General features: G+C 53.0%; 1 protein-coding gene across 1 annotated transcript in view; it reads left to right on the forward strand.

Moving 5' to 3' along the window:
• Nucleotides 1-240: 240 nt before the first annotated feature.
• The window catches only part of EPHA8 (EPH receptor A8), a 50,655-nt gene continuing 30,742 nt past the window's right edge, over nt 241-20,153 (forward strand). Inside the window, exons 1-2 of the mRNA XM_075027666.1 lie at nt 241-361; nt 12,890-12,954. Coding sequence (XP_074883767.1) covers nt 277-361; nt 12,890-12,954 — 150 coding nt within the window. The 5' untranslated portion in view covers nt 241-276. The remainder of the gene's footprint in view (nt 362-12,889; nt 12,955-20,153) is intronic.

Here is a 20,153-nt window from a genome sequence, read left to right on the forward strand (position 1 = left end):
AGCCCACCGTCCGGATGGATGCTCGGGCTGGGTACGGCGTGCGCGCGTGGTGCGGGAAGGGGGGCTTGCTGCAGAGCCCACCCACCCCATTGGCTTGCGAGCGGTGACAGGCAGGCTGCTCCCTCCCTGCCGAGCCGCTCGCCCGTGTGGATGCGAGCAATGTGCGCAAAGTGCCTTTGCATTAGCCGGCGTGTGCCGTAGCTCTGGGCGCTCGCTCGCAGAGGTGCTGGGACAACCGAGGTGGCCCTGTCCCGTGCCCGGTGGCCCTGCCGGATCATGGCATGGGCACAGGGGGATCTGACGTCCTCGCTCTCCATCGTCATCGCTTTGGCTGCCTGCCTCTCTGCCACCACCAGCGAAGGTAGGAACCGGGGTGGCCCTGGCGTGACGGGGCAGCGTTGGGGGGGACCTCTGGGATCGCTGTGGCTGTCTGGATGTGTCCACATGGGCTTGCTCGCTCTGTCGGGCTTAGCTTCTCCCTCCTCCCAGGGGAGCGCAGCTCCGGGTTCCTGCCTGCCTGAGTTTCCTGATCCTGGAGCTTTTGCACTGGAGGCTAAACTTCTGAGCCGGGCAGGAGGACTCGGTTTCTGCAGCAATGCCTGTCGGCTCTGACTGGCCTCCCCTGCAAGGGCTCTGCTGCAGAGTGGAGGGGTGGCTGCAGAGGGGACAGGGACACAGACACCAGCTCAGCCATGGCGATCCCCATCACCAGAGCTGGTGGCAGTGCGGGGCCGTGTGTGCTGGCCGGGTGGCGTGGGCTGCAAGGGAGCAAGCAGGTGGGCACGGGAAGGTGCGCGGAGGATGCGGGGAGCTGGAAGGGCACTCGGGTGGGAAACTTGTCACGAAGGAATGGGCTGGAAACTTCTGAAGTAGAAAGCAGGGATGCAGCCAGGGACCCTCTCCCAACATCTCGGCGTCAGCCACGTCAGGCCCGCTCCCTCTGCCCAGCCAGTCTACCCGGCTGCTGGCTGCACTCATCCCCGGCCCTTGTCAGCAGTGCAACCCTGCTCCGGCATCTCGGGCCCCCCTCAGCTTCGGCAGCGCTGCTCCCACTGCCTGCCACCCACCCGCTCGCCTGCCTCCTTCCGCGCTGGCAGCGGCAGCATGGCTGCTTCCCAGGTCTGCTGATCTTCATCACCCGGAGATCTGCTGTTCCCGCTCCCGAGCGTGTCCTTGGCACCAGCAGCATCCTCCTTCCCCCCTTCTGCTACGCCTGAGAGCCGCGGCCAGCACGGTGCAGCCCTCTGCAGCGAGTCCCGGGGCTGGTGTCCCTACCCGGTGGCGGCAGTGGCATCCCTCCCTTCTCCTGCCCCTGCATCCCTGCCATCCTTCTGGCTTGCTGAGGCCCACGGGCTGGCGCCGCGATGCTTCGTGCACTTTGCGGCATCCTGCCGGGCTGGATCCTTGCACCTGCTGCCATCTTCCAACACCCACCCGCACCTCGCCTCCAACCCAGTCTGTCTTCCTCACCTCTGTTACCCATTTCTGGCTATTTGCTGGCCCTAACCCCGTTTTATGGTAGCTGTCTGCTTCCTCGTACTCCTCCTGCTCCTTTCCCCGCTGGCTTTCCTGCCCTTGTGGGGGGATGCACCGGGCTTTCACTGCTGGGGACGGGCTGTGTGGGTGCAGGATGAGAACCCAGCCCCCCGACACCCCCAGCCCTTGCTCGCCCTCCACTCCGTGGTGCGGCAGCTGCCCTGTACCCCGAGCCCTGGGCAGAGCGCAGTGCAGGATGCTGCCCGCGCTGCCCTGGGGTCTCAGCGCTGCAGCCCTGCAAAGCCAAGTAGCCCTGCCCGGACTCAGCTAACGCTGGGCACGGACAAGCGAGGCTGGGGCCTCTTTGCTTTCCTCTGTGGAGGAGATTGCTGGCTGCTGGGGTAGGTTTTATGGCGTCTATATGGACAGCCAGGCCCTGGGCTGCTGTCTGCTTGTCCCCAGCTGGAAAGACCTGGGTTTCCCGCAAGACTTTTTGGAAAGGAAAGCTAGTCTCAATAACAGCCTTGATCAGGGGGATGAGTGGGGCTGGGGATGAGCCAGGCTCTGGGGAAGACCAAGCGGGCTGGATCTGGGTTAGACTGGGCAGAAGGTGCTGGGCGGCATCAGGACAAAGCGCGGGGCCCTGCAGAAAGCTGGCGGTGCTCTGTTGACCACCCCCAAGGATGCTCGTGCCTCCGTGGGTGCTGGGACACCGCTCTGCAGTGGCGAGGGGCAGCTCAGTGTCAGCCGGGCCCCACGATACAGACAGTGGAGCCGGGGATGTGGCTGCAGGCTCCTGCCAGCTCCCAGCATCTCCGGGCGCGGGGATGGGCTGGTGGCCGCATCCATGCCGGGGCGGTTGCAGTGCCGGTCATTGAGCGCCCTGGCATGGGGACGGGACTAGAAATGTGGAGAGATGCTGCAAAGTGCATCATTGCCCTGGCGTCTCCTGCACTCCGGTGTGTGCTGGGCTTTGCTACCCCATTTCTACAGCATGTGGCACTTGCGGGCACGGTGTGAGGGTGTAGCCGTGGTGCACAAAGGTGCCCCGCTGCTGCTGACCGTGACCTCTGCCTGCTGCCACGGCCGTGGTCTGCTTCTTGCCGTGCATCTCTGGCCATGCTACCCAGAAAACCCAATGCTCGAGAGCTGCAGGGTAGAAAATTACAGCTGCAAAGCAAATTTAAGGCCAGTGTGCGCTGCACTCTGTCTGTGCGTATTGGGAGGCAATTGGTATATAAAGACGTATATTAACCTGAAGAAATGGCTTTAGTCTGATTTTCTTCCCCTTCCAAGAGCTCCCAGTGCATTTGTCTTTTCTGAAAGATTTGTTCCAAGAAGTTTTGAGCTTATATTTTTTATTCCTTTCAGTCTTGCATGCAGTGGGTGCCCTGGAAAAGGGAGAAAAAGGGAATCGCCATTCCTTGGGAAATCCCCACATTTCAGCACAACAGCCATTGCAAAATGCATTGAAAGCGAAAACTCAGATTTTTTTTTCTAGGTAGGTGAAAATTTGCAGGATGTGGAAAATTTTCATTTGGAGCACTGAAAAAATTTTGTCTGAAATTGTTAAATTGCTTTAGAGCAGGGAGGTAGAAAAGTTATTTTCAATAATATGAAGATAGTGTGATAGACTAAAATATTTACACTATTACACACCAAGTTACATAGGCAAAAATATTAAAGCGGATATTTTATATGACACTGCAAATTGAAGTGCAATAATAAAATATGAAATATCTTTGTTGTATTGAAAGAAAATCAGACAAGCAGAAATTACCACATTTGGGGCTTGGGCAGGGAGTGACAAAATTTTATTTTCTGCTGGAAAATGGCACTTCAAATGCTGTTGCTGGGGTCTGCTCCCTCCCAGGTGATGCCTCCAGCTCAGCTCTGCCCTCCATCCATGAGGTGGGCAACCTTCCTCCCCATCACAGCACAGACCTCATGGCCCGCGGGTGAGCTTGGCTGGTACCTCGGTGGGGAACATGGTGCAGCAGGGAAGGGGGACCCAGGGACATGTCCCCCAGCATTTCAGGGCACGTAGGACGGCCGAGGCAAACAGCAGGTGATGGGGATAGGGCAATGTACAGGGAGCGTACTGGTGAGGATGCAGAGCTGGTGACACAGGGATGCTCGCCTTTTCTCTGCCCCACGGGGTCGGTGATGGAGATGTTTTGTTCATCCTCGCAACAAGGATGGGGTGCGGGAGAGCACCAGGGTCCTTGGGAAAACCCAGCAGCTTGCTGTGCTGCCGAAATGGGGGCCAGAGGAAGCTTGTGTGGCAATCTCCCCTGCTAATCTCTCAATTGTAATCTCATTAATTACCCCTCTGCTCGAACAGAAAAAGAGGTAAAAAACTTATCTGCATGTTTATTCAACGCTACTTTTCTACCCCTTCTGCAGCAATGCCGAAGTCAGGGCTGCGGGAGAAGCAAAGCTCTGAAAGGGAGAGGAAATAGCTTTTGCAGTTGTAAAAAGGCTGTGAGGATGCCGTGATCCTCTGTGAGAATTGGAAATAAGATGTTTTAGGTATACAGGCTTTTCGTGATGGGGGGACAGAGAAGCATTAGTTTAAAACAGGGAGCTGATTTTGGCTATGTTTGCCAAAAAAAAAAAAAAAAAAAAAAAAGGGGTGTGTAATTTTTTGATTGATCCCAAAATGCTGATATAAAGCAAATACTTGCATGATTTTAGGCAGGCTCACAGGGATATGTTTCTGGTCTCATCTTCATTTCCATCCTTCTTGTATTAATAGCTTATAAAACTTCTGGATAATGAAACCACAAAATTTGCAGAAAAATAACACAACAGCACACAAAATGCACCTACTCCGTGAGCTTTTTTTCATTCTCCTTGAATTCTCGTTTCCTGAAATCATGAGGGGTTTATTTACAGTGAAAATAAATGGGCACCCATTTTGGTGACGGTGGAAATAGATCTGATGAATCCAAAATTAAGTACAACTGAAAACCCAATGAATTACTACAGGGATGAAGGAATTCCCTATTTTTTCGATTGCTGAGAAATTATTAGAAAAATATTTTACCCAAAAGAAAAAAAAAACACCAAACAACGAACCCCAGCCCCATAAGATGCTCAGCCAGGGAGGGAGGGAGAGCGGCTCGTCCCACACATCCCGCTGGGGTCAGCACGTGTGGGTCCTGGCGGGCAAGACTCCGGAGAATGCTGGTTTCATCAAGATATCCTGACACCTCCGCTCTTTGTTTCGGTCGGGTCCTGTGTTTCGTACGTCCCTGCTCGCCTCACTGGCAGCCTTCAGTGCTGCCTTTATCTCCAGGGGCAAATCCATTCATATGATAACTCTATTCATACCCTGACAGTTTTTGATAGTTCATTCTCCTAACCCCAGTGTGTTTGCATGACCAACACTCAAAATTATTCCTCTGTCACAGAGAAACGATTAACCCCTTCAGCCCTGGTAGTTCAAAAGTGAGCGGCGGGATCACACAGTCTATTTCCTTCAAAAAGAAAAAAAATAACCCCATGTCCTGCCTGAGTAGATGTGCGGTACTTAAGGTCATAAATAACCACATAAAGGACGTAACTCCTTTATGGGTCAGGTTCAGCCACACCAATAAAGCCTAATAAACTGTGTTTGCCCTAAGGACGCCATCCAGAAAGGTATTCAACATTTATCTGAAGACATCGGCAAAGGCAGACCAATCCCTGCCTTCAATAATTTGTTCCAATGGCCCATTGGCCTCAGCCTTAAAAAATTGGACCCCTCTTTTCCCTAATACAAATTTGCCTGGATTCAACTTCCAGCCATTTTTTCATGTTAGGCTTTCCTTGCTAGATTTAAGAGCCCATATTTTTCTGCCATGAAAGTACGCTGAGTGCAACTGGGTGCCTCACACTCCTCATGGGCACAAGCAGATTGGACTCTGCGGGTTCCTCTCTCTCATATTTTTTTTCCTCCAACCCTGGTGTCATGATTGTGCCTGTGGTATCTTCTGCTCTGTCTCCAGTTTCTCATATTTAAAATGCCTTAACCATGTAAGTGAGTGGCAACAGCACTGACTGCAGCTAGATAGACCAGCTCCATCCCAGCATCAAGGGCGCGCACAGGTCACCGGATCTTTCCTTGGGTAAAATACCCTTTGTGTTACATACCTCCCTTACAGTTTTTAAGTGATATTTCATTACCGGTGGCATGAGATATTCAGCCTGTCCCCTCAAACATTTTTAGTATTGGTATTTTTGTCCATGAAAATATTCCATTTTAGAAAGCTATTTTTAAGAAAGCAAAGTAATTGCCTTTAAAAGAAATTAACTTGCTTTAAAAATGTCACTGGGATACAAACAGCTAGACATGGTTTAGGGTGGCCAACTGGTGTGAGAGCAAAAAATGTCGTCAGAGAAATCAGGGAAAACACACCTGACAGTCTGAAAAACTGCCATCCAAAGCCCCTTCAGATAACCCAAATAAGTAAGCACATTTACAAAACATCCACATTTTCCTAGTGAATACTCCAGAGAGGATAAAACTCAAATCTTTGCCAGGACTGCTGGGATGCAAGAGTCAGTGGGAAGGGCAGGGTGTCTGCAGGCTTTGTACTGTTGATGGACTCACAGGCTCTGCTACAAGCACAGATCTCCAGTGCCAGGTCCACCTGAGTCACTGTGGGTGGCATGGAAAGCAGCTGCGAGCGACACCAAGGAGTCCTGATTTTGGGTAAGAAATCTGCAAAATCCCAAACAGGCAGGAGATAACCGAGCAGACATGCGGCTTACAGGTTGGGGGTGGAAGCGCTGAGATGCTCTGGGATAAGGACCTGGGATGGCGTTAGGGGCTTGCCTGGCGTAAGCTTTGACTCCCGAAAAATGCAGCAGAAGTCAGAAACCTCATCAGCTAAAGCTGAAAAAGCATTCATGTCTATTTTGCTATACCCAACAAATGTGAGAAAAGAGAAGAGGGAATCAGGACTGGTGTGAGGACACTGGCACAAAACCCTCTGGAAAGGGCTCCCATTTCTCCGAGTCTGCACTACACAGGTTTTGCTTACCGCAAGCAGAAGAGGTGTATTTTGAGTTAGAAAAATCTCCTGTGTGATTTTTAGACTGTCACGATATTGCGTTACTGGTGGCATGAGATATTCAGCCTGTCCCTGAGACTAGGATGGTAGCTTTGTGGAAAGTGGGACGTCCTGGTCTGGGTGCAGGGCTGTTACCTGTTCTTCCAGTTTCTGGGTTTGGGGACACTGGTCAGGGATGCAAGAAGCTGTTCTTTGATGGTCTGTGGGTTGAACAGATTAGGTCTCGCAAGGCTTTAGCCAAACGAATTGCCGAGGTGTGGCTGTGCAAGGCATGGGCTCCTCTCCACTGATGGACGGGTCCGTGTCATCTTGCTGTCCTTTAGGCTGGAGACATTGTGATGGAAAGGACTCACACGGCTCCCTGACGGCCAAATCCAGACCTGGGGACACCAAGTCTGCAGAGCCCCCCACCGGGGCTGCAGGGACCCTTCAGCTGCCCTTGGTGCTCCCCAGTGCCTGCCCTCTCCCCAGCCTCACCGCAGTCCTGCTCCTTCCCCTGCTCACATTGGATGTTTCCATGGAATTTCTTGCCTCCCTGACCTTTCTGAGCCCCCCCCATCCCCAGAGCCTTCCCACCTCCTCCTCTGGCTTCTGCCCTGAATTACAACGAGCCCAGCCACCCCTTGAGCCCAAAAGAGCTCCTTCCCCACCAGCACGAGCTCCTGGACCGGGGACGTGGAGATGTGTGCTCACCCCTCGCTCTGAGCCTCAGATCTGGCCCCATACACCCCATATTCGAACCCTGGGACAGCCTGTGGTTTTTTAACATTTCCAGTCAGTTATTTATGTCCAGCTCTGACCACACACTCTCTTTGCACCAAAACCTGTGTGTGCCACGAAGCGGGGATGCACACTGGTGCTGTAACACCCTGCCCGGAGGTGGGGAGTGTGTGTGCTTTAATCTGGGTTGCCGAAGCCAGCCTGCCCAATTTGCCCTGGCTATCCCACCACACACAAGCATCAGGAGTCTCAAACTGAGTAGGAAACATGAGCATTTTACATCTCTATTTTCTCACCTATATTTCTGAGAGGAAACACTTTTTTGTTGTTTGGCTTTTGATGTGGGGTTTTTTTTGGTTTTGTTTTTTTTTTTTTTTTCTGGGGAAAAAAATGCTGCCCTGTAATTTCAAGGTTTTTAGCCTTGGAAATACTTTATTCAGGGTGTTTTGTTTTGTTTCATTTTTTACACTATTTCATGACACCTCAGTCCTACCACAGGTTATGGTCTTGCGCTGCACATTATCTTACATGATATCATGCAGGGTCTGGAAGGATCAGGTTGATAATTTTATTTTTAAAACCTGAACTGCAGCTTTTTGTTAGCACTGATTGAACAAACAAGCTTTCTTCCTACATCAAAGTATCTTCTGCTCCTGGTATACTGAAAAGGGGTGACCCTCTGGGCAGTCCTTATGGGCATTACCACTCCTGATGCATTACAAAAGATATAAAATTAAATACAGAAAGTTCACAGCAACAATCTGGAGGTCTGAGAAGAAATCCTGAAATGGGAATTAGGGCACGTCCAAAAAGCAGCACTGCTTTTTCACGGCAATTGTTTGAAAATGTTTCTTTTTAATATATATTTTTTTTCAGCCTGATTCTGGCATTTCCAGAAATGTGGAAATCCCACTTTCCTGATGGATTTGGCGACATCTTTTATATCTACCCGCAATGCTTTCCTAAATTTCCTCTCTGGGCAGCCGAGGCCAGCGGGTGCCGATGCGAGCACCATCCCCGCTGTGTCCTTAGTACATGCAGCCTCATCGACGAGCAGCTGCTTGACAAAGCCTGCCAGGATCTGGCCACTTGTGCGGCGGAGCACTGGTGTGCAGCACCCCACTGCCGCGGTGCTGACCTGGATCCGTGGGGCGCATCCCCTGCGCACAGCTCCCGAATGGGAAGAGCTGACCTACCCTCCAGGCTTGCTGCTTTTACCTCAAAGCCCCAACGGTTGGCCTTGTGCGTTGGTGAATAAATAACTATTTTGCTCTCTTTAAAGATATATACTGTCCCGGGGAGGGGGAAGCTGAAAGCGAAGCGTCCTGTCCTGTGCCCCTGTGATGCTCTGAGGCCAGTAAGACACAGCTTTGTTGCTTGGCTTTGCCTCCCGAGTTGGAAAGGTCATGGCTGGCTATTCAGCGCGCCCTTGGATTATATGGTGGGACACAAATGGCTGACCCACCCCGGCCCCACCTGCCCATTCAAAGTTCTCTTTGAGCTTACGGGAAATGAATACCGCTGGCTCTTGTTCGCGTCCTCTCAGGGAGCCTCCTCCTGCCCTTTTCCCATACACCGACTCTCTCTTTCTGCTGCAGATAACCCTTCCTGTATCATTCCTTCCCCAAGTGGGGCTGGGGCTGTGGAGCTGCTGTGGGGTGTGCAGACCTGTGTGGGGCTGTGGGGGCTGAGCCCACCGGTCTTCCGGTAGCAGGGAGCAGGAGTGCCTAACCGTGCTGAAAAGAGTTTAATTATCGATGCAAAAGGCGTTGTTACATGGGGGAGAGCCTTGCTGTGAATCCTGGGAGGGCTTTGAAGTTGTGATGGAGAGGAACTGAAGCCCAAGGGAACAGGGCTGCTCCCACTGACCCTTCCTCCCCACGTCTGCGCTACAAAGCCCCTGCGTGGGAGGGAGACGGCGGAGTAATTAGAGTGAGGACCGCAGTGGGTTAACAATTAGCGAGGGAGCTCAGAGCCCTCTTTGGTCCCCCACTGTTCTTCTAGAGGCTGGGGCTCAGCACATCCCCCAGCATGTCACCCCCGGGCTTGTCCCGCCACCCCACCATGCACTCCCGCGTGGGCTGAGGGTCTCCATGTTCCCCTGAGCTGGGCAGCCGTGGCTCCCACAGCACCATTCCTGAGCCCGGGATGCTTGGATGTGGGACCCCAAGATGTCTGTGCCTCTGTTTGTAGGGATGTAATACATCCCTGCAGGAGCCACAACCACTAGCACAAGTGTTGGGAAAGGTTTCTCAGCACTCTTTATAGATACAGATATACGGACCCAGGCAAAACGCACATCCTCTGGATGCTAGTCGCTGCCTCGGCTTCCTTGCTCATCCCAAGCGGCGTTTAGAATTTGGTAGATATGGGTATGGATATGGATATGGACATGCATACAGATACAGATACTGATACAGATACATATAGATGTAGATATAAAAATAAAGATGTAGGTATAAATAAATTAGACATATACATATAGATCATATACATATACATACACCTAATCTTTGACTCCTGCATAACGTGCATCTATGAGATTGCAATGTGCACTACTCACACAACTTTACATGATGCAACTTTATAAAGGAGCAAGTAGGTATGCCTTGCGTGAGACTCCGTCTCAAGACCCCAGTTGGCACTGGGAAGCGACCTGCTCGCTCCTAGGTGCTTCCATTTGAACGGGCAATCAGGCTTGACAGCTTTTCCACCAGTGCGAGAATTTCCCCTGACACCTCCTGGTGTTTTGGCTCAATACGTCGAGTCAAGGCCAAGGCACAGAATAGGGAAAATACAAAATGGTGCTCAGGAAAACAAAATGGAGCTCGCAGTTTGAGACTGATACGTGCAGACAGTCCATAACATCAAACAGAATTGCCCAGCTGTAGGAGAGAGGTCTCCCAAACCGGCACGTTTTCTGAGAAATGTTTCAGCTGAAAAGGGTCCTTTGTGGCGGTCTCGCTCGCCCTCTGGCATCAAGGGCGGGATCTTTCTGAGCATCGCCCCCGGAGAACTGACACAGATGGGAGATCACCTGCGAGGGGCTGGACAGGGCATTTGTCGCATGCAATGCAGTGGGTTTCATCGGTCTTGGTCTATAGCCTTTCCCTGAAATGGGTGGTTGGGTTTTGGGAGACTATTGTTCTCCCCATATCTGACCACAGCATGTAATAGTGCTGCTAGATGGATGCTCATATCCACAGACATGTGTGCTATACCATGAGTTAACGCGAGAGGTCTTGGACACGCAATGCCTTTGTATTTGTGCAATGCCCACTGCAGTGGGCTTAATGCGTAGGACTCCTAGGCACTTGGCTAAAACGCTTGCTAAGGAATAAAAGAAATAACTTAGCCCTCTTCCTGCAAAGTGGCACGAGCTATCTGCTCCACGCGCTTGTGGCAGGGAATGCAAGCTTGTGTAGTCGTTTGTGCACCAAAGCACCCGCCAGCAGACGGCTCCTTCGTGTATAGGAGATTGGGTGACAGTCATATGGTCCGCATGGTGGCATGGGGGGTAGCAAGCTGGCTCCAGGTCCCGCACACTGCTGTGCAGACAAGCCTGGGGCACATCCCACCGTGCCTGCTCTGATCTCGGCGTTGTTCCCCACGGCGCGATGCTCCAGCCGGACCCCAGTCTCTGCAGGCTCCTCGTGCTGCCCGGAGAGAAGCGAGAGGCAGGCGCATCCATCGCTGAGCATCTCAGCGTGGGAAAGAGGGTGCAAAGACCATGGCTGGGGGGAGAGAGGGCCTGCGAAAGCGGTCCCCTCCCCGCAGCCTGCCTGCTGAGGGTCACCGGGACTCTGATCCTGCACTGTGAGCCGGGAAACTCCTGAGCCCCGGCTCCTGCTGGGTGAATTACCCAGGGAAAATAGGCAGAAAATCTTCAGATTAACAATAACAAATAAAAATGGATTTGAGATCTCCGAGGTAATTACTCCGTGCTGAGGGCAAGGGGCCTCTTTAGCAGTGGGAGCAGTGCCGTGCGGGGAGCGGAGGGGCTCGGCCTGCTGTTGGGCCAATGGAGTCACACAAGAAGCCCTGGAAATTCTTTCAAATTGTTCTGCTAACATTAATAAATGCCTCAAAAGCTCCTAATCTGCTATGTCAGAAGCATGACGTCTGGGCGTTTCACAGCCAGCTCACGTCTCTGCTCCTCTCTCTCCTCCGTCTCCTTCCCTGCCTGGTAATAGTAAACGAAAGTGGCACCCGTTCCTCCAGCTGCTGGGACCAGCATCATGCTGAGTCCGGCCTCTGCTGGGGCTGGAGCTGCTGTCCTGACATGCCCCGTCCCTGCTGTGACAAGCCGGTGCCTTGCCCTGGGACCACCATCTCTCCAGAGCCCAGGGACCAGCCGAGACCCGGTGCTGCAGCAGGGATGCTGCGCCACGTTGCCTCGAGGTCCAGTTTGATGCTGCTCGAGGGTGAGGAAAAGCAGCCGGCATGGATGCAGCGTCCAGCATGGTCTTGACCTTACTGGGTGGCTGCAGGGCAAAGAGCACTGGGGAGAGCTGGAGGCACTGGATGTCCCTGAGGGAGCCCGGTGCTGATGAAGGGTGACGAGGCATGGGTGCATTGGTGTCGGTGACCACTGTGCTCACTCCTAAGGGTCAGGGCACCTTGCCGGCACCCTCTCCCAAGCCTCCATCCCTCTTGATCTGCACCCTGGAGCTGGGGCTTGGGCTCCTTCCCCAGGTGCTGAGCAAGTCGGGGGGGTTATCAGGCAGCGGCAAGTCTCTCCTCTGCCTGATGTTGTGGGATCTGGGTGTGGGGCTCATGGGCAGCAGATGACACTCAGGGGCAGCTCACCCTGTGCATGCAGCAATGCCGTGGCAGCCCGCTTCCCCTGCCTGCTGACACTGCACAGGTTTCCATGGGAAGCTCCTGAGCACGTTCAAAGGCATCCTCGCCTCTGCCCCTGCAGAAGCTGCTCCCCTGTCCTTGCAGCTTTTCCCATCTCTCCTTGTTAAGCTGAGCTCCCGGTGGTGGCAGGGCTTTTGAAGGGTTGGCTTTGATGGGCCTCCTCATGCAACCTGTCCCCCAAGGGCTGGCTTCTCCAGTGGGGTGTCAGCCAGGACCATGGGAGGTCACTTTGTGCTGGAGCCAGGCACTGCGGTGCGTAATTACAGTGGCTGCTGGAGTGCAGACTTCAAGCTGGTGATGCTGGGAGGGATGTGAGCCTAAAGAGCTCAGCAGAGCATCCAGAGGAGAAGTATCCAAGTGAGGAACAATGCTCCGGTTGCATCAGTGTTGGCACAGGGTGGGGCTGGTGGACAACCTGATGCTTGGGGTTTGTTTCCCCAGCTCCCCCTTGCTTTGCATCCCCTCTGACCTGCTGTTTGCAAATGGACACATTGCTCTCAGTCTTATGCCCAGGACTGGTACAGCCCCACCCCAACTCTACCCCGAACCAACACCTCTGGGGAGCATCATTTGTTGCCATCCCCTCACTCTATATCTGCCTCAGCTGCAGCCAGGCAGGTCTCTGGCAGCAGCCCCATGGATTGATGGGCACAGGGGACAAACAAGAGAGTGGGATGCATGGAGGGGTCATTTGTGGTGGCTCGGTTCCTTGCCCCTTGGGGACGGGGAGAAAGCTTTCTAACGCAGCATTTTGCTCCTGTGTTTTCCAGTGAACTTGCTAGACACGTCAACAATCCTGGGAGACTGGGGCTGGATGACTTATCCCTCACACGGGGTAAGTATGAAGCAGCTGTTGGCACATGGGGGACCCCAGTGGGATGGGTCACCACGGGTTCAGTGGGCAGGGTGGATGGACATCTCAGTCCCAGGTTGGTGCCTTGGTCAGTGCTGATGGGGCAAAGAGCCCATGTCTGTTGGGAAAATGCCAGCCTGAAAGACTAGCAGTGGGATGCGGCCGGTTTGAAAATGCTGTTTAACTCTCCATGTCCCCTGGTAGGGACCAGGTTGTCACCAGGTCCTGAGCTTTGAGGGAACTCAAGAGCTGGGTCACCCCATGGGCACTCACGCTGAGAAGCATCTCATTCCTCGCTGCACCGGGGGAGCATCAGGAGCAACAGCCCCAAATGACTGGGAAGCTCTCAACCGCCTGTAATCAGAGGAGTTTGCTGTGGGAACTGGGCAAGAGGGGCAGGGGAGCATCCCCTGTAGAGGGTTTCTTATGGGGAATGGGGATGTAAATGCACAGCCCTGTGGTGTGGCTGGGAGGGATGTAGGGGTGGTGATCCCCATGTGAGCCTGCCATCTCTACTGGCTGGATCGTCTCCGCATGCTCCCTTCACTTGCATTTCCATGTCCAGGTTTTCCTGCCGCAGCAGCTTTCTGGAAATTGTGAGTTTCAGATGGCAGCGGTGACCTGGCTGTAAGGATTTTGCTCATTCATTTAGTGAACAGAAACAATCCCATAAATACACACAGGACCAACTGCAAGGCACAGTGGGGCTTGCTGCATGCACAAAACGTGCAAAATTGGGGTGCCTACCTGGCTTTCGCTGCTGTGTTGATTTTTCATGTCCACTCTTTTTCATCCCCTCTCTGAACTAAATGGTCCTAATCTTTTCAATTCCGCCTCCTACAGAAATCTTCCCAGGCCTCTAATCATTTTCATTGATCTGTTGCTTGAGACTTTCAGTCCCCGTGCTCTTTGAGCAGGAGTGATCAGAACTGTGAATTCATAATAATAACAATGACCAGATTTATATCAGACATTATCATATATGTAAATATATTAAATCATTAACTCAGCTCTAATTTTAGCAGTTAGCTGTTGCAATGATGACTATCCTGGAAATGTAATAGATTCAGAGGTACAAGGTCAGAGGGGACCGCAGAGCTAATGTGATGTGATCTCCTGCATAAATGCAGGCCTTCAGACCTGTCAATTCACTTGCATCTCAGAAAAGCTCAGCTTTTAGAAAAAAAAACCATCCTTGACTACAAAATTGCCAGTGGTGGTAAATCCTCCAGGTCCTTGTAGCAATGTTGTTAACACGCTGCTGTTAAAAACCCATCGATACATGGGTTTGCCTGGCTTCGGTTTCCAGCCACCGGACCTTCTTCTGCCATTGCCCAGATGAGGGAGATGTTGTCCTCTTCATGGTCATGCACAGGCTGCCCTCAGTCATGTGGATCCCTGTCCCGTCACCCTGCTGATGCCATCTCATCCCAGCCCTGCTGCCAAATCCTGGCATCCCGGAGGGGCCGGATGCACGTTCAGGGGATCAGGGACCAGGGCTTCCTCTGCTCCCCTGGGAGGGAGGATGTTTCTGGGACGTTTCTGGGAGTGAGGGCTGTCTTCCTTTGTCCACTTCCGTGGTTCTGCCCTTCACCACATCCTAAGCAATTCCTCTCCATAGTCAGACCCTCCACCGCTCACAGACTGCCCAAGACCCTCCTTCTTCTGGATCCTCCACCATGAATCCAGCTCTCCAGACTCCTGCGTGACCTCGTCCCCAGGCCCATTACTAGCTGTCAGACATGCAGATGGGATCCATCACATCACCTAGGTGACTTGGATGAAGATGAATCCACCTGAGCTGGCTGTCCTGGGGACACATGGGCACGACTGGGCAGGACCTTGCACTCCCAAAGCAGACAAGAGATTGAGCCTACAGGTGCCTTTTTCTCACCACGTCAGGGACTTCCATGACTGGTTAAGGTGTATCATCCTGTATTGTACACCTGCAAATCCAGGGGATGAATCCTGGGTCCCATTAGAGTTGTCAGGTGTAACGTGTTATGTGACCATAGGGTGCTGGCTCACAGGGCAGTCACCACTTGCACTGCTCTCTTGCACTACAGCAGATGTCCAGCAGGCCTTCACCAGCAGCCCAGCAACTCCTGAACCCTAATACATGTCTGAAGTCTCCACCTTATTAGTGATGTTTATTAAGAATAGTTAATACTGGATGCCAAAAAAAGAAAAACAAAAAGACTTGTGTAACACCTAACACCAAAGCCACCTCTTGGACATGCTGCTGTGTCCTCCTACAAGACCTAGGTAAGTCATGGGTAACACCACACTTTGCTTACCCTGTGCTTTTGCCCAACTTGTGGCCTTGTTACTGAGAGGATGACCATACAGCTGTGTGAAAACTGTCTTAAACACCTTCAAGGAGGGTGCCTGGGTTTCAAGGTGACATTCCTGCACGAACAACTTTGCATATCTTTTTTCAGCTGGATGTTTTAATGGTTCTTCTGAACACTTGTCTGGACTGTTGTTCTTCCCCCATGGGCCATTGCATTGCATCATCCTGAAAGAGCATCTCATTCCTTTAACCTCCTGCTGGTCCTTCAGCTCCAGGTGCTTTTTGAGTAGTAAATTTGCACTTGGATCCAGTTGCCATCACCGGAAAGGAGGTGGGATAGTGTGCCGGTGTCTCAGAGAAGCTGCTGTAGGATACTTGCTCTCAGATGCCTCCTGAGCAGCCCCTACAGCAGGGTTCAGATTCAGGTGGGAGAGATGCCAGGTGACTTGCAGGCTTGATATGTTGGGTCCGCATGGCTCCAAGCCTGGTGTGATCTCTGCTCCAGGAAAGGGACTGAGTTTGCTGGTCACTATCTCAGGAGTACGGCGGGTGTCCCTGGGACTGTCCCTGCCCACTGTGGCATGCTGTGACTCTGGCAGCCCTGGGCTGGGTAGAACCCACTTGGTGGTGTAGTATGGAGGTGGTGTACCATGGAGGCAGATTTTCTTTGAAGTCCCTTATTTTTGCTGCCATTTCCTTAATGCAGATATTCCTGCTGGAAAAAAAGGTGGCAGTGCCCCCCGCCCTACCGCTATCCTCCCTTGCTGCCTGCTGGCTGTCCTGCCTGAGCTGCAGCTGGAGCGTGTGCTGGGTGCTGGAGGGTGCAGGATTTTCTGGCAGTGTCTCTGCTCCATCCATGGACAGACACAAGCATCACAACATCCTCCTGCCAAGGGACAGTGTTGCTGACCTGGCTCCCCAGCTGAAGTCTTGCTTGTTTTTGCTTTACCCACGTCTCCATTCCCCTGCTTCTCATGAGCCCAGGGCCACCGCATGCGTGACAGTGGGGAGGTGAGTAGCTCTGGCTGGGTCTTTGCATGGCACTAAACAGCACAGAGCCCCAGTCCCCAGCCCAAGGAGCGTAAGAAGGGAACTTGTGTCTGCTAGCTCAGTCCCTAATGCCCTATGGCTTGCTTTTCCAGCACCTGCAGCTCCTGTCCCACCTCTCTGGGGCTCCTCTTCGGGGCTGGGAGATCCCAGAGCTGCCCATACAGCCAGGGCAACGGTTCAAAGCATCAGCAGTGCAAAACTGGAAGGGTACCACTTGCAAAGTCCTGATGTTTTCATCACACCTGTGGGCAAGGTGAACTTGCCTCACAGGGAGGGTTTTTTTTCTCTCTGGGTTTTGTGTGGCCCGCAAGAGCAGAGGAGCAGGGGACTGGGAGCAATGGGCAGAGTGGGGGTCAGCAGCACCATGGGCCCTGGGGAGTGTCAAGCCATCAGGGAGCATGCATGGCCTGTTTTGACATTTCCTCTTGCCAGACAATTAACTGAGGGGTAATTGGCTGTAATTGCTGCTCAAGGGTTTAATTGCATCCCCCCCCTCACCTCCACCCCGGAGACACGTGCAGGAAGCGGAAGGGTCACTGGGAGCATCCCTGTCCCACAGGCTGCGGCTCCTCTCAATTATAACTTCAAAGGGCTCCCAGGAGCTTTGCAGCTCACTCCATCCCCAGAACAATTCCCTTTGCATTGAAAATTAAACTCTTATCAGTGCAGTCAAAGAGCCTGCCCCTTCCCCTTCTGTGCCTCTGGTTTCCCAGCTCTCCCCAGGAAAATGCCCCAGTGCCCCAGTGCCCTTCTCTCCCCTTTCCTTGCTTGGCACGTGACCTGCTGGATCAGAGGCAGCCTGATCGGCCCCTTTGCAAATTGCTTTTCTACTGACTAATTAAAACGCTGATGAGATAAGTCAACATATTATTAATAATTATTGTATCGTCTACTTTGATTTACAAAGTCAAACAGGAAATGATTTTGTTCAGACACAGGGTATCTAAGGAGCTTGAATGATGCCTTGCAAAAGCTAATTATAATGGGAGCACCTTGAGTGCCGGGGGAAGGACCCCCATGCTGCCCACAACCTCCCCGTCTGCCCCCCACCAACACCTCTGTTGTCTGGCCCCACAACATCCCCCTTGTTGCACGGCCTGGGGTCAGCCCAGAGAGCTGGTGGGCATCTGCCACCCAGGAAGCTGCCCCAATGCCCGGCATGCTTCATGTTGGCTTTGGGGGTGGGAACACCAGGAAAGACCTTCAGAGGTGGTTTGCACCTCCTCATCTCTGCCTCTCCACTCCTGGTAAAGGGACATTCCTGAGGCCCCTGGGCACAATTAGCCAAGCCAAGCCAATTCACTCATTCTGCAGAAGCTCAGAGACAAAACTGGCAGGAAGGCACCAGATTTGCTTAAACAACCAACTGAGAGCACAGACAACACGCTTCTGCCCATAGGATGGTCTCTCAGCAGTGTTTGCACAGCAGGGATGGGGATTTCATGCTGGTGTACAGTGCAACTGTAAATGCCCCAGGACCCAACTGTTTGCAGAGCAAAGCCTATGCAGCAGGGGACTTTTTTTGCCTGGCTTTGGTCCTGCAGGCAACAGCCAGTTTATGGCTTAGATGAACCCGGCCTGACGTGCCAGCTCTGTTACAGAGCAGTCTCCCTTTGTCCCAAGCCCACCCTGCAAAAACTCTGCCCCAGTCCGAGCTGTGCTGTGTGCTTGCCATTTCAACCCCGTCTAAGGTCATGTCTTTCTCCTCAGAACAGCAAAAGATATTGGGGCTCTCCCTTTTGCCCAGGCCATGTCTTCTGCCCTCCATCACTTTGATGTCCTTGTGCCATTTCTTGGGTTTCTCTTTCAATCCAGAGCCTCTGCCTGGATCCAGGAATACCAGCAAGTTAGAGGACAAGCTGCAGCGAAACGGATTTTCTTTGAAAAAAAGACGACGGGTAGGAATGGAACATTGGAAAATAAAGATTTAGACTAGTAATTGAGATAAAAGCTCATCTCCCAGCACTTGTTCAGTAAATGCTGGGTTATTGCTAATTCCCCAGACACTGGTCACTACCAGGAGTTAATCACCTGCAGTGAAGCTCAGGGTGGTTAACTGCCTGACAAATCCTTCCTTAGCCACAGCAGTGACTGATTTCATGGGGATTATCTCCATTAACGCCTCCCATCTAATGATTTATAGCTGCAATAATGTCCTTCTCTCTTTTTTTCTCTCCCAGTGACAGTGGTGTGAGGGACCTGGCAGCTCCAGGGGACGTGCCGTAGCTCAGGTCTTGCTCTCGGGAGGAAGGAAAGTGCTGGATGTCTCAGTGGCAGCAAAAACTTTGCTATGCCAGGCAGACCTGGCATCCCTCCTGGAAGCCATCCTAGGGCTGGGGAGACCTTGTCCCTTGGCTCCTGCTGTGGGCACCGCAAGGGTGGTGGGAGGCTGAGCTGCTGCTCCAGGGCAATGTGGTCTCTCCTCATGTGTTCGCCCCCTCCGCTCCTCCTCCTCCTCCTCCTCCTCCTCCTCCCCCCCACTCTGCTGCACCACACAGGCCCTGGGAGACTTCTAAGACCTTGCTCAGCCGCCCAGATATCTGGTGTTTGCATCTTTCGCCTTTCATAATCTGGCAAATTTTTTTATAACTGGTGTTGACTTTAATTTAAACTATTAGGCAAGGCCCTGAATACAGATGCGATCATGTCCCCCCCCGCCCCAACGCGTGCGCTCACCACGTTAATTATGATGTCCTCATTTCTGTCTCACTAGGGGTTCTTATCGCAATGATGGGGGCCGGGCTGAGCTTCGCTTAATAAAAGCCACTTCAAACTGTCAGTTGAGAGCAGGCGATGCTGGGAGGCTGGGTGTGTGCACAGTGCCTGCACTCTTGAACTAATGGTACCTGGCGTCAGAGACTCCTCTTCCTGCCCATGAGAGCCTGTAATTAAGGTGAAACAGAAAACCCCTTCAAGTCATGGGGATTCCTGAAGCGGGTCCCTCCATCCCAAATGCCTGGCACATCCTGGGACCTGGCGGAGCTGTGTTGCCTTGTAGCATGCTGGGAAGATGCACGTGTGGCATCCAAGCCACCAGTTCAGGTGGCCTGCCTTCCCTTCGTGCAGTTCCACCGATGACAGAGCACGTGCCCTGTGGGCCACTGGTACAGGTGTGGTGTTTTGGGCTAGTCTCAGGTTGCGATCCCAAGGCGCTGCATGCAACCCTGGGAACGAGCTGACGGTCCAGCCGCTGTGCAAAAAAGCACCAAGTTTGAAAGAGTGATGTTGCAAATGCAAACCCTCCACGTTCTCCCCTGTGGTTGGTGCTGACCATTGCTGGTGCTTGGAGGTGGGCATTTAGCTCCCTGCTCTCTGCCAGCAGCGAGGACACGGCCAGCTCTGGCAGTGCCACAGGGCTGTAGGGACACCACAGTCAGGAGCATTGTCTCCTCTGCCGGATTTGAGAGAGAAGTGAACGTCTGGAGACCCAAAGCAACCACACCAGCTGGAGGCCAAGGCATTTTGTGGCACACAGTAACCTCATATTTCCCTTGTCAGACACTCCTGGAGAGCCCCAAGCCCCACAGAGGTTGCAGAGGGGAGCTTGCTGTGCAGCGTGGGAGCATCCCTGCTCGCCACCCTCAGCCCTGCCCTCGTCCTGCGCGTCTCCTCCCGTGCGCAGCTCTGCCTCGCTTCCCCCCAGGGAACTCAGCAGGGAAAAGACAGGAAACAGATGTTGTGTTAATTTGTGCTCGATTAATTTCGACAACGACTTCCACACCCTCCGCAGCGCCGCAGTGCATACACGCGTTGGCGCAGGAACGGGGAGCTGGCTGGTTTCTGCTGGCCCCGGTGCAGGAGTGTGCAAGGAGCTGTGCCATGCCTGCTGCTGCACACA

This window comes from Buteo buteo, chromosome 5, assembly GCF_964188355.1.
Source record: "Buteo buteo chromosome 5, bButBut1.hap1.1, whole genome shotgun sequence".
Taxonomy (NCBI): domain Eukaryota; kingdom Metazoa; phylum Chordata; class Aves; order Accipitriformes; family Accipitridae; genus Buteo; species Buteo buteo.